The following is a 15,146-nucleotide window of genomic DNA, read 5'->3' as shown; positions in this document are numbered from 1 at the left end:
CTGATATGTTGCCTAAAACTAAGGTAAGGCTTACCTTGACAATCACCTGAGAATTTTCAGAAAATATAGAATGTATCCATTGTTCTTTTTAACAGAGTCTGCTATTGCTGGCATAAATCATAACTCTGTGAATATATGCTAAAACTATATTTTTATTCAGACAACTCTAAAAATGTTATTAATACTACTTAAAACCTCGAGTGGCATAGACGTTAGCTTCACATCAGAACACCTCTCATACTATTTCTCCTCATAAAAGTTAAAATAAGTTGCAAATCTCCTAAAATGAGCCATCAGATTTGCATTTTTTAAGATAACAGTGATATCAGCAGTGGTTCTCATGCTGGAAAACTATTCCTCTGGCAGGCCACCAGAATTTAGATTTGGCAGGCTGCAAAGTGTAATGCAAGGTTTACTTGCTCAATCAAGCATTCAATTAACTAACATGTCAGTATGCCGGTCCTTTGTGAGACAAAATAAAATGTGCTAAAGCACATTGAGCCATCTGAATGGATAGTTGCGTAATTAATATTTGTTTTTAATTTATTGCAAGTTGTCCAGATGCTCTGGCAATCAGTCCCTTAGATATCATTCAAATAATTGACCGAGTTCTGTAATCTTACTAGAGGGCAGCAAATTTTCCTCTGTTTGATTAGAATTGAGTAAACGATATTTTCAAATTCTTTTTAATTTTTTTTTAATTTTTTTTTCCAATTAATGAATTGTTAACAGTTACAAAATCATTTTCTTCAATTGCCTATTTGTTGATTGATATGGTTTATCAGTTATCCACAAATTATCTAAGATCATCATTGTTTTGAGACCAAAAACATTCTCCAACTCGGTAAACCAAGCTTTATTAATGTGAGGTTTGTCAAAGTAATAGTGCTCTTCTTGGGAGAAAAGAAAGCATGTAATATCAGGACATCTTGTCTTTGTTTCAGCATTAGGTTAATTATATTTGTGTAATCATTAAACAGACAGAGACTGAGGGCAATATAGAGATAGGATGCACCACAATAGACTTTGTTTGTGTATTAGGAAAAATTATCTACACAAAAAGGGTGGTCAAGCATTGGAACAGTGCCCAGGAAAGCAATGGAGTCCCGATCCCTGAAGGTATTTAAGAGATTTAGCACTAATGGACACAGACTAGTTGATGGCTGCACTTTATGATTGTACAGATCTTTTCCAAACACAATAATTCCGTGATTCTATGATTGTGTTTCACTGAGCCCTCTCCAGCACACTACTCTGTATGTCTGGTAAGTATTAAAACTGGTGCTTTTTTTACCTCTATTCTCTTAGAAATTTGCATCATTCATTTATGAATTGAGAGAACGCATACACTGGACAAAATGTCATTTGCAGAAGAATAATTCCTTTACCTATCAACTCTGGTTTATTTTTATTCTGTTCAAAGTTACACTGATTTCTCTACTGCCTTATTCCTGGCAAACAGTTAATGATCACACTCAATGTACAGATATAACAGGGATGCTTATATCTTTCTGGTTAGTTGTAATCATACAAAGCCATTCTCACAGATGAACACAAATAATAACAGATGCTACAAGCATTAGTGTACATAGAGACATTTATTTGAATGATAATGGCAACCTCAACAAGGGTAGATTGGCTCATGAATCAGATTTACGAAATACTTTTTTGACCTCTGCATCTTGCACACAAGATACATCGGGTTCATTTCAAGATCAACTGCTTAGCAGCAACCTTTTTAAATGTAATATTTGTATGTTTGAAAATCCTACTTTATTTAACACTTTACAAAACACAATATTCAATTGTGTTTTATAATATTTTATTTGCAGCTATGAAAACTCATTAAAATATGTGAATAATATTTCCCAAACTCCATTTAAGCTGTTTTCAACATTTGTTTCTTGACTGGGGTGTCTTCAGGGTTTTCATTCTCAGGTGTCAGGTTTTTACATACTTGTTAATTCAAAAACAAACAAACACAACAGAAAAATTATACACACATACAAAACAGTTTGAGAGGTCATCAATGAAGTATTGAGAAGATAAAGCACCAAAATGACTGTATCTGTAAAACACTAACCATTATGAACAAAACTAATAAAAAACTAAGCATCTCATGTTTCAGCTTTATTTTCATTTACATTACCTTGGACATTATTCTGAATAAAGTCATTAATCTCATGCATACTCAAAGGTATGCACGATATTAATGATTTTAGGAAAGTGAAATTCAAGAGAGGTTTTCTGATGTCATTGGCATTATGCAAACATTTCATATTTCTGCTTCTGGTAGGGTATATCAGCACACAGAGAATTCAACTTCGGGTTCCTATGGATTAAAAAAGTAACTAGCATGCCATGAAATGGAAAAGAAAATTATTTAGCACATATATACAAGCTTTTAGTATGTCAAAATTCAAAGAGTATCATTTCTATAATTGGTGCTCCTACTGTAAGTGAGAATTTTACCTGCATGTTTCTGAGTTAATCTGTATACAAATCATAAGTGTAAAAGAACAGTTCAAGATTTCTGCTTTTTTTTTTTTTTTTTTTTTTTTTTTAAATAAGCTTTTTCTTCTGCCCATCTGTTTTGTCATATTTCTTCACCTTGAAAGAGAGAGAAAGATGTAGGGAACTCTTTTACAGTCCTTAGCTAGAACTAAAAGGACATAGGAAATATTGAATCCACATATTAACTGATTATTTTTGTGGGAGTCTACCACTTGACACTCTTTTATATTGCCATAATTAAAATAAGTCAATGGGTCAATTAAAGTGAACTTTTCAATATTAATGAACTTTGATTACACCTAACTGAAGAATCAGTGATATAAAGCCAGGACAGACTAGAAATACTGATCTAGAAACATTGTAAAATAGGCAGACATATCATGCAAAAAAAAAGTTTGAATGTAAAGATAAAGAAAGGTTGTGTCATATGCAAATAAACAGAGTTCTATCATACAGTTATATAATAAATATTAACAGATACAGCATTCATCCAAGCCATCTCTGTTAAATGAAGTTGTAGCATGAAACTCAACCTAAGCTTCTTAAAAGTAACTGGTGCCAATGCTTATTCAGATATTGTAATTACCAGCAATATCAGAGTTACCCATGTTCTGTTATACTAGACCTATTTGCAGCAGCAATGCTTTTATTTACTTATTATTTTCAGAGCACTCACTGTTCTTGACAGATCTCATTTTCACCCTGTATCCATAAAGTAAGATTTCTAAAAGTAGACAGGTTAGCCTAGCTGTGGCCCAAATAATTTGGTGAAAGGTCAACAGTGTGTTCAGTGGGGAAGGAGCCAACTCAGTTGTGTTTTTCAAAGTCTCACCTTTTAGCTTTTAAAATAAAACATATCTGAAAAAAGTCAAGAAAAGCCAGCTGCCACTTTACTTTCAAACAACTATACAACAATAGGTGAGCATGGCTAAACAACAGAACACAGCTTAATTCAGTGGCATGCTTCCAAAACATTACAGCAAACAGAAAAACAACAATAACAAACATTTAAATTAGTTAAAAAAAAAATAAAATTGTGGCACTATCATTAACATATGCCAAAGAAAGGAAGGATAGATACATTACTGGGGCATTTTTAATTTATTTATGAACACACAAGTTAGTAGCAGCATAGTTCATACTAAAAGGATACTTCGTTATTGCAAAGTGAAGTGCTCCTTGATATTTTTCCTGCAGTAAGTAGCAATACATCAAAACCCACATATTTAATTAACTTATCTTGATGTCAGAAGACCATGGCATACCCTAAAGAACAAATATTGAATAGTGTTTATATCCTGCCAGTATAGTCTTGGGTATCCATTTGTTGCACAGTTAGTATACATACAGAAATGCCATTTATTACCAGTACTAACAAAACAGTCAAGACTTATTGTGTGTGCATATGCATAATACATACACACACTGTATGCATATGTATTCATATTTACAATATTATATATATTAGTTGTATATCAATATGCATATAAATTTCTGTTTAAATATTTACAAACAATCACCACATTTTTCAGACTCAGTCTTTATATTGCTTTCAACTGACTGAAAGGGTCCATGGAAACAGCGGGAACATATGGAAAGAGATTATCTGTTTTGAGACCAGATTGTGATATGTTTACTCACATTAAATAACTTATGAGGAATATTCCTTCTGTGGTGTAAAGTACTCTGCTGTGAAGGAGGGTTATGATGTGGCACTCTGTATTTACTCACGTCATTGGATATAGGTTTGCTTATAGCAATGACAGCGTTACGTTAGAACTAATTCTAGGGCTTGATAATTTCATCCAGTTGTAAAGCCCACCACAGGATTGTGTTCATGAAGTAGGGTTATTCTTTGATTTACATAAACTGGTAACAAGCTCTAACCTCTCCTACATAGGAAGTGGAAAGAAAGGCAATTGAAGTCCTTCATTTCTGAGTTTAGTTCATGACTTCATGCAACTTTCAAAGTAGATTGCCAATGTCACTCTGTATCCAAATAGTGTTTAGGTTTAGAAAAATTATTTGCTACTTAAGACTGATGACACCGCTTATTTTGCTCACTATTTAGCCTAGACAGTATAACGAATCTCCAAAATGGGAATGGTTTTGTGTATGAGGGATACTCACCCTCATTTACTGTGAAGAAGAAAAAGAAAGAACAGCATTTCAAGTTTAGCTATGAACTTCTTTCTTGAAAAATCTGAAGTTTAACTAACTCTCCCACCTTTTTTTTTGGTCGTACTCACATTAGTTTCAAATTCTGTCTGACTACTAAAACAGCAGGGGATTGGCACTTCAGAGACTCAAGCCCATATGCTAATTCCCCATCTTCTGTCAATGTCCAACACTTGTACCCACACAGCCATACAAGTGGAAAAAAAAAATGTTTGAAAAGCATTAACCCACTTTACCTAGGAAAATGCCAGAATTGCATAGATAATTACCATATGTACAAGCAAGAATATGCAATTAAGGCTCTTCTGGTAAACACCATGCACATAATTTTTCCATTGAATTCTGTGTGCACTTGACGGTTAGGATGTTGGCTAGACCTACTCCTCAACTTTAACCACAAATAAATGCCAGATGAAGGGGATAGACTTTTTATAGTAAAGGACCTGATATTACAAACTCTTGTGGAAGCAAGTGGTTTTATGCATGGATCATCTGCAGAACCAGAAACTCCCAGAATTCCTCAAATAAAAATATTCTTAAAAAAAAAAAAAAAAAAAAAAAAAAAAACAAATGAAGTGTGATCTTATAAAACCATAATCTCAACAACCTCAATCTGTATGGCCTATGCTGATGATTCCTCTGGATATAACCACCTGAGTAGGCTTGTTAATGATGCAAAATATTTAAAATTAAGAAGTGAAAGTGAATATTACTACCTGCTCAAGTATAAACGCCATCAGACAAATCCTAGTTTCTTTCTCAAAAATAAACATGGTTCAAATAATGATTACTTTCCAAGGCATGGTGACATTTCAATATATGGAAAAAGAATAATTTCGCAAAGGATATGTATTATATATATAAATTAATACTATATTGCAAAAGAGAGAATACATAGTGCCACAATTACTTTCTTAAAAAAACCCTGCAGGACTAATAGCTTATACCTATATAAACTGGGAGTAAATCCAGTAGCACTCCAAGTAACAGAAGAATCCTCACTGCCCTTTTCCCAACCTAGCATCTTCTTTTCATTTACAAGCAGTTCAGTAAAATATCTGATACCAGTATTAATTTTCTTTACTGTAAAACTGGAAAATAAAAATAAAAAATTGACAGATCAAACTAGCATTCAGAGAATCCATGAATGTAGGGCTGTTTTACTTGTCATATTTGAACTCAGAGAGCAGAGAAGTTTCATATTTCATAATAATTAAGTAAATAAATTCCAGATTTGCCATGGAAACACTGACATTCATGAACAAACAGCAGCACATGATCACACTCTAGTCATACATTATTATCATTTCACACGTAATTCTGCAGTGAAACTACTCTCAGCTTAGTAGCCCAATCATACCCCCCCTACATATTTCTGGATTAATCCTTTTGGACTGAGACCAGCATCTTTCTCCTGGGATATAAAGCAGAAAATATACCATTTACAAAATATAAGCATCAACACATACCATTTTTTTTTCATCACAGCTAAGTAAAATTATGAACAGAACACTTCTACACTACTCTAGTAGAAAACTTTCATAGAAAATAACAGTAAAAGTCACAGTAGATATCACAGTCCCCTATTTCTTCTCTAGTTGAAAAGACAGATTTGGAAACTTTGGAGGAGGGAAGGGGGGCGGGGGGGGGGGTGAGGTACCTGATCCTACAGGATGTTCCATGTCTCCAGTGGATCCAGAATTCTCTCAACTTCAGCCAACTTTGGCTGGAGTTACAGCTGCTCAACACATCGCATAAAGAGGTCTATAAACTCTGACAGATTTTTGCACATCACTTACCTGAATATGAAAGACACTAAAATTAAATCAGGCAGGATAATTAACATTATGCACACTCTGCACAGACTGAAGGCCATTTCTTGTCACACCCTGAAGGCCATATCTTGTTACAACCAGATTTCAATCTGAAATCAATGTAGCATAATATTGCCCTAAATATATAAATATATATATTATGAAGGTTTTTCTCTTTTTAGAATTGCATACAGATACTTTTTAGAGGGGAAGAAGTGCTAAAAAATGAAAACAAAGTAACACGAAAATACAAAGCTGATGGAGATAAAATCCAGTTTGCCACCCATTCCCATACTTCTGTACCTACATACCCAGCAAATAACCAGCAAACAATTCAGTCATACAATTCAGCCAATAAAACATTTCACAAAGGCTCTTATGCTTCAAGAGAACATGAAACAATTTTTCAATAAAGTGTTAGCCTCAAAGCAATTCAAAAGACCGCATTTGGAAATGACAAGGAATATAGTATCCAAGCAAAACAGTTTCAATAAAGCAGCTCCCAAATAGCTAACAGAAAACTTGAAACGTGGCACAAAAGCAGGATTTTGAAGTAACCTAAACCAAGACAGTACTTCAACGGCAGTGAATTGCTTAGATATAAATATTTACCCTAGAATGATAGACTGAAGAATGTAAACAGATTCCATGGATAAAATATAATTTGTCAATATCTTTACTGATGGAAATGGAAATGTTAACTCAGACAGGTCACTGATCCTGAAAGATGAGTATAATCAATTACTTTTCTACCTGTCAGTCATACACATAATTGCCTCTTGCATCTAACAGCTCCCCAGCCTTTCCCATCTTGTTTCAAGACACGGAACAACCATTTCTATTCACTTTTCACTCTTTTCCTACTGCTTCTTCACATTAACGCTGCTTGTTTGAGGACTAACCTGTTTTGTCTATTTCCACAATATTGCCTGTCTCTGATCTCAGAAAGGTGGCTTTTCTGTTCTCCTTAATGCCATTTTAAGCCTCACTTCCCTTCAAGGTCCACAAATATTAACCACCTCCTAATCAGCACAGCCTCACCGAAGTCAGTGAGAACTTCTATTAATTTCAATGGACTACGAATTAGGACCAGATTGCTTCAGAAACTCAGGACTAAAATCCAGTGAAAGTAAAATGATCTGTGTGGATATCTCTGTTGCTAAAAGCAGACTGCCACTTGAAAACAGTTGCAGCAGTAATCTCAGATCAATGCCATTTATGAATATTTCCAATACATTCTTCTAGACCTTCCACAAAGGACCGAGGCCCTAATTTTCGTTACCTTTATCTGTACGAATCTGGAGAAATGCCAAAGACTTCTGACACAGCTTGAATAAACACACACAAGGCCAACTAAGGAAAACTGACACGTTCATGAAATGGGTTAGTTAATCATTAAAAATAAATAAATCAAAAAACCCCACAACAAACAGTTAAAAAGGCTGTTTAGATAGAGAGATGGAGTATTTGCAAAGCACAGTGAAATGTTTAAAGTCACTATGCTCTAAATTTGCACTGGTGAGGACCTGCAATGCTATTCTTGCAATGATCCTCTCTCTAACCCTATCTTATTCGTTTGTGAACAACTTGAAGAAAAAATATTCAGAATTCAAAATTTACATGTCTCCATTCTTTCTGTCTTTGTAGACACCTTGCCAATTACTTCCTCCCCCATCTCTTACTACTCCTGTTCTCCAACATATCTTACAAGGAGGAATTAAATTACTTTTGCCCATTCTTCCTTCTCCTACTATTTATGTTCCATTTTTTCCTTAAGTGCTTTGGCTGCAACATCAGTATCTTTCTGCAATCTCACAGCACTCCCCCCAAGTGCTATGAGGTACTCAGCAACTGGAACAGCCTGGGAGATGTAATGCAATATAAATATACAAATACAACATTGAAGATTGCTAATCTTATGGAAAAGAGCTATTATTACCAGATATTATCACCCATCTAATGCTAAAATAGTACATATTTAATAAAAGGTATGGCAATTCACTAAAAAAAACAAAACAAACCAAACAACAACAAAGCTTATCCCATGTTGTACTAAAAGTACTTTAAGGTGAGTGGGAAAATAAAAGTAATACTGCCTATTAGGGCATAACTATGCTATGTGTATCAATAAACAAAGTCTGTTTGATGACCTTCACTAAAGGAGTTTATTTATTTATTTTTTTTTTTAAACATATTTATGCTAATACTTCTGGTGAGCTACACTCCACTCTCACAGCTTCAGGTATGGGAGGCAAACCTTTTGTAGAAATGAAGTTACTGTTGCATCAAGGTTGCTAATTACATTGTTTAATACAAAAAGGAGCCAGGATACAGTACATTGATAAGGGGTGGAGTGTATTGTACATTCAGAACAGGGGTGTTACTTCTATTCTGTCATCTGACATTGATGTGTGAAGAGGGGACAAAAACAAATGCATTTTCTTTCCAGCACTGAAACATGCAAAGACAAATCACTTACTACAAGTTGTACGCAGCTCAGAGTAATAAAGATACAGATTTAGAAGTGTCCCAGTATAATTTTTTAGATTTTATGTATATTTAATATTTTGATCTTTCACTTCAAAACTGCGAGTTAAGCAATGAGTGAACTGGATCTGAAATACAGACAAGGCATTACCCACATCACATTAAAAGGCATCTCAAATGCAGCTGTGGATTCTTAAACTTAAGACTGAATGGGATTCTTAGTTGCTTAGAATTTGAAATGCAAAATGAACTTGGCCACATTACATATACTTCAAGTGGAATTGTAAATATGTAATAAATTGCTGTTTAAAAAGACAACATGCAGAATTCAAACCTATTTGTTTCTTGCAGGATTCTGTTGATTTGTGCATGAAGAGGTAGTGATGCAGTGTTGCAATGAGAGTCACTACAGCGACACAAACCCACAGCCTAAGCATAAGAGTCTAGAGGCTGGATCTCCAAGGACCAACACTGAGTACACTATTCTCTAAAATACACCTTCAACCAGCAAATTTAGTTTCAAGGAAACAGCTGCTCACCAACTTTTTGCACAAAAAAAGAAAATTAAAAAGAGTGGTGGTGGAAGCAGCTTATAAATTATGATAACATTTAGCAGAGAGCTGCAGACAGAAAGCAAAGACATTATTTTAAATGTGATCAGCTTCAACCAGAAATGTGAAAGCACTTTCCCCTGCTGATGTCTCGCTAAAGTTGGCTGGGACAAAATTTGGGTTGCGGCTATGAGCTGAAGCAACAGTGTTGAGAAACAAAGCAAACAAGCATTTACAACTCCCCCACCTGCAACCCCTTCCAACTAGCAAAGTACAATGGATGCTTTTGGTTGGCTGCAAGGCAAACGTTAGCTAAGAACGCATTTAGCTAAATCCACATCCATGGCCCCCAATGTTTAAAATTTGTCATGGATTAAAGCCATGAAATAAAAATTAAAAAAAATTTCAATTTGAAATTTTATTAGCGTGTTGCTAGAATGGTCAACATCGATTAACAGGAGAGACTTTGTCCACACACTGAGAGAACAGCCTTCGTGCACCTCCCCCCTCTTTTCTTCCTCTCTCTCTCACGTGCTCCTTCAGTATTAAGACTATTGAAAGCCAAACAAAATACTGGCTATGGGTGTAAAGAACGCTGTTTGTTTGGAATGTTGCCATGGATCCTGCTTTCAGTCGCGTCCCATGGAAAGAGGGTGCAGCCGGCTGCTCCTGTGGCAGGCTGGGCTCCCCAGTAGGGCAGAAAGAAGATAGCCATGTACCCCCGCTGCGCACTATTCTTTCTCGTCCACTATAGCCAGGTCTTTGATCACTCTCAGTTTGCCACTGGCATCGATTCTGCGCTTCTCGCGTATTAGATCCTCCAGGCTGTGGAACCTCACCGTGTGCACCTTGTTCTCCGCCAAGTGGATCTTGAGATAGTACTGCTGCTGGGTGCCGGCAGCAGCTTGCAGCTCCCCCCCGGCTTTGAACTCCCGTTTCCCGAAGCGGCACCAGGCGGCGAAGCTCTCGGAGTTAGTCCAGCAGATCTCGTCGCTTTTTAAGCCCAGGTGCCCGCAGGCGTTTTGCACCACCAGCTCAGCCACCAGTGGGCGGAAGCGGTACCAGCTATTCACCACCCGGCCCACGTTGCCCGCGGCCGCCTCGTACAAGCTGTCCTGGCGGATCTGCCCCTGGTGCAGGTGGATGATCTGCCCGCTGCCCACGTACACTGCCCAGTGCGGCGGCGGCTGCTCCGACGGCCCCAGGTAGAGTAGCTCCAGCAGGTCCCCCGGCTTGCAGAGGGCAGGCAGCGCTGACACCGAGTAGACGCTCAGGTCCCCAGCCTGGGGGCCGCTGCTGACCTTGGAGAAGATGCATTCCTGGCCGCGGAAAGCGGAGAATTGGGTCTCGTTCAGCACGAGCTGGTGGTGGAGGTGGTGGGTGGGCGTCTCCTGGCCAGGGCTGCCGGAGCCCTTCACGCTGTACTTCTCTGGCTGGCCTCGCTCGTCCAGGTCCTCCTCCTCATCCGAAAAGAAGTAAGCCACCCCGACGCGCAGCTCGTCCTTCTCGATCCCCGAGGGGTCCCCGGTAGGCAGCTCACTGTAATTCAGGTGAGTGATGCGATCCAGTTGATTTCCCATCAATGACAGGGCGAGGCGAGGGCAGAAATCGCCGGATCTGGAGGAAGGGTGGGGTGGGCAGGGACAGAGAAAAACGAGAGTGCAAACGGAGGGAAGGAAAGGAAGAGAGAAAGAAAAAAAAAAAAAATCAAGACACATACAAAAGACTTCAGCGATTCCGCCCCGAGCACCCATTCCTCCCCCGCTCCATTCCTCCCCTCCGTGTGAGGGGAAACTCCCAGCGCGGATCCTTCCCCCTCGCTCTCGGGGTGCAGGGTAGAGCAGTGCCCCGGGGCTCCCGGCTCCCCGGCCCAGCCCCACGCCGCAGGAGAAGGCGGCTCCTTGCCGCCCGCCGCCTCCGCGCGGGGGACGGAGTTGCTTCGGGAGCCTCCGCTCTCCGCTCCGCAACGGAGAGGGCAGAGGCAGCGCTGGCCCGGAGGGTCCCGAGCCCGCTCGCAGCCGAGCCAAGCCGCTGTACGTGAGAACAGGATGCTGAAGAAGCAGGCGGCCTCACAGCTGCCACCCGTGTCTACCCGCTCGAGCCTCGCATTTCGGCCAGGACCTCGCAAGGAGAGGGGAAAAAATAATAATAAAAAAAAAATGAACCACCCTTTGTCCCCAAAAGGAGTCCCTCTCACCCTGCTCCGTACCCGTGGTCGCCCAGCGGGTCGTCAGAACCCCCCCCAAACTCCTTTAAAGTCGTCCTGTCCCCATGGGCGCCGCAGAGGAGGTGAGCTCCGTCCTCCCCACAGCGCGCCCGGCTCCTCCGCCCGCGCCGACCCGCTCCGCTGTGGGCTGCTCAGCCCCTCCGGCAGAGCCTAAGTACCGGCGGCGCCGCTCCCGAGCCCGCCCCGGCACCGCTCATTGGCCGCGCCGCGCTGCGTTGCGCCCGGTGGCGGAGGCTGTAGTGGGGCTCCGCGGCGTCACTGTCCGGTCCGGCCTCGCTGTTCCCCAACGCCCGAGAGTCTGATTTCGGCGCCTCGTGGCTGGCCTCTGGCTGTCGCACGGAGACCGCTTGGTGTGGGCGAGGCAGGACTATCCGGAGAGACAGGGCTCAAGCAGTGCGCGCCCCGGCAAGCGAGCCCTGCAACTGAAAAGAAAGCAGAAAAAAAGTGATTCCCATGATAAGAAAAACGCCCTGGCTTAAGCTGGAGGGTTGTATCTATCTGAGAATTTCTTCATCCCTCAAGGAAATGAGCGTCCACTCATCTAAATTCAAAAACTTCTGTGCGATCTGAACTCTGGATTTCCCCATGGTCAGACAAATCTGGCCTTTCTCATGGGCTGTTCCGCCACCTATTGCTCATCCCATTTTAGAAAGGGATGAGATGCCCTAAGGAAGTGCCTGTCTTTTACCATCACCAACACAATGAAATGTTGATGTTAGATGAGGTGACTTCTAGCTGTGGTCATCTGTCCACATCTGGCTGCAGCAGCAGTAGTGGGTTGTCCTAAGAATTGACTAGAAGGTGGTCTATGGCTTGTCTTACATAAAACATAAGATTGCCTGATGGTAGCAGTCCATCTTTTCCTAAAATATGTCAAATCTAAAATCTACCATCTGTAGTAGATAATGCCAGTACATATTTTACATATTATTTTGCACATTATGAAATCAAGGCTCAGGAATAATTAGCTGATGTGAGCACAGTTTGCCTACAAGATTGTGTTAGCGATGGGATTGTAACCTTAGTTCTTCAGAGATCTCTCATCATGGGAACTTCTAAGAAGAACTTAAAAATTAAGACACTTCATGAAAAAACCTAATGAAACTATTTGATTCATATGTGAGTCATATTAAAGCACCATTTTTATCTATTCACAGCGGAAATAAATTTGTCATATAGACATAAATATTTCTATTTTCAGTGCATGTGGATACTAACCATCTTCATTTCTGACTCCCCAACTTAGACTTTTTTTTACAGTCCAGTCTTTGGGTTTGGTTAAATAAGAAAAATAATGCTGTTGCTTTATTCTCATGATAGAGGCATGCAGCTGTACCTATAGCAACTTCCTATTTTTCATGGTACAAATTTCATGCCTAGGTTTATATGGGTCAAATACTGGATTTCTTATGTAGACATGTGTTTACTTCAAACGAACCTTTAATTTTCCCATTCAAATATTTATATACCTATCTTTCTAAGAGAGTATTTTGTTTCTCATTAATTTTTTAACATAGGCAAAGGCATCAGATCATAAATGGAAGGGAGAAAAGGGTTTGTTCAGTGGTGTGACATTCTAAGACTGACCAGTTATTTTTCACTGTGGCAATTACACTATTTTATTGGTTAAGACTTTGCATGTTTCATAAATTCAGGGACTACAGTCTCAGACTCATAGGTGTCTGTGAGCTGCTGGTTTACAGCAGTTCAGAATGTGGCATTCAGGGGTCTGTAGAATTAGAAATTGAATTTGAAGTAAAAATGTGTATCTAAAAATGACTATATCCTAAAATATGTGTTTAAAAGTTTCACAGGAGTAAGAATAGTGGATGTTACAAACCTCTGAAATTATTTAGATGCTTTTGTCCTGATTGGCAGGAATTATACATTCTTTTATGACATAACCTTCATCAACTGCAACATTTTAAATTAAGTTATGAATACACTCTAATAAATTTATCATTTAGGCTGGAAAAGAGCCTAAGATATTTTGATTTTTTTCATAAACTGTTAATGTGTTCCATTGTTAAAGCTAGTTCAAGTAGAAGGCCATTTTCCATACATACATTCTTCATCAACAGTTTCTGTTTTCTAAACAGTTTATATTTTTCTTGTTTAAAGTCTGCATCATTTTAGGTTGCACTCACAGTTCACACTTCCCACATTTGCCAATCATCAAGGCTATGTGGAGTAATTTTTAGACAGTTCCAAACAAACAATACATTATTTCATCTTTTCCACGCAAAATAGTACAGAACAGATTTCTTCAGTGAACTGCATGGTGCAGAAGGAATCAGTCTGGGTTCAAGAAAGACTCTACCCTTCTAACTGGATGGAATAGCCCCAGACAAATTTTAACCATTTTCTTTGCATTCCCCATGCTTTTGAAAGTCTGCTCAATGAGTACATCCCATCTCTTGCTGAAGCACTTACCCCTGTTCAGGACACCTTCAACACCCATTTCCTACTTATATTTCAGTTCTGGCTGCAGTGTATCTCATCAGTGTTTTATGCTCTTCCTCTGTCCCTCAATAAGGATTTTTTTTTTTCTCAGTTTCTCTCTAAGTGTAAGGAATATGCCATAAAACAAAGCAAAACAAATGCCAGTATAAATGTTATTATATAAAACTGTCAAGACAGGAATTATGTAAACCAACAGCTTGAAGTAAACCTCTCAGTTTGAAAGCTTCTGTTGGTGTTAGAGAATGTTACAGCAGTACAGTGTCCACAGAAGTATATTTCTGTGGCCTACTGCTTCTTTTGACTGAGCTATTCTGATGATACATTTATCATCTCCTTTAGGCATTTTATTTTTTGGGAGCTCATAGAGACTTAGCATGGCAGTTAGTGCAGGGTTGGCTTGGCTGCTCTCAGATAATGGCACTGGCAACACAGTGACACTCTGCTCAAACTTGTGTTCACCAGCTTCAGCCTCATTAACCAGGGTCATAACCTTGTCCTGCACCAGGACATAGGAATTTGCCATTAATCCATTCTTATTAACTCTAACATATTTTTCCTCAGACTGAGTGTAGGGAAGAAACCTGACAACATCATCATATCTAGCTTTGTCCTGCTATACTATACTCCAAAGCAGTGAACTTACATTTTTTATTGCTGTTTTTCCTTTTGTGCATTTTTCCACCCTTGGCATTTTGTCAATCTTGCATTTATGTTTAATTTAATACACTGAAAACTCTTAAAATATGTAATAAAGTAGATGCTCAGTAGCTTCTTTTTTTTTAAACTTGTTTTTTAAATAATATCATCATCTTGCTGTGAGCTCAGCTTTTAAGCCTTGGGCCCCTGTTGCTAAAAAGTGGAGCTGAAACCTCTATTAATTTAAATGAGTGAATGTTTGTGCAGAAAAAAATT

General features: G+C 38.9%; 1 protein-coding gene across 3 annotated transcripts; it reads right to left on the bottom strand.

Annotated features, from left to right (window-relative positions):
• Positions 1 to 1,805: 1,805 nt before the first annotated feature.
• LRATD1 (LRAT domain containing 1) lies at positions 1,806 to 12,086 on the bottom strand. Of its 3 annotated transcripts, none has more exons than XM_085218038.1 (2): positions 11,742 to 12,086; positions 1,806 to 11,161 (listed from the first exon to the last, which is right to left on the bottom strand). In XM_085218038.1, the coding sequence occupies exon 2, from the start codon at positions 11,122 to 11,124 to the stop codon at positions 10,276 to 10,278; it is 849 nt and encodes a 282-aa protein (XP_085074164.1). In that variant the 5' UTR covers positions 11,125 to 11,161; positions 11,742 to 12,086; the 3' UTR covers positions 1,806 to 10,275. The 3 variants fall into 3 exon arrangements, with proteins under 3 accessions (XP_085074164.1, XP_085074163.1, XP_085074165.1); XM_085218037.1 differs by having other exon boundaries at positions 11,754 to 12,084; XM_085218039.1 differs by lacking the exon at positions 11,742 to 12,086 and adding an exon at positions 11,265 to 11,671.
• Positions 12,087 to 15,146: the final 3,060 nt, after the last annotated feature.

The sequence above is a fragment of the Meleagris gallopavo genome, chromosome 2 (assembly GCF_905368555.1).
Source record: "Meleagris gallopavo chromosome 2, MGAL_WU_HG_1.1, whole genome shotgun sequence".
Taxonomy (NCBI): domain Eukaryota; kingdom Metazoa; phylum Chordata; class Aves; order Galliformes; family Phasianidae; genus Meleagris; species Meleagris gallopavo.
The sequence above is the reverse complement of the archived record's forward strand: the minus strand, read 5'-3'. Positions and strand labels throughout refer to the sequence as shown.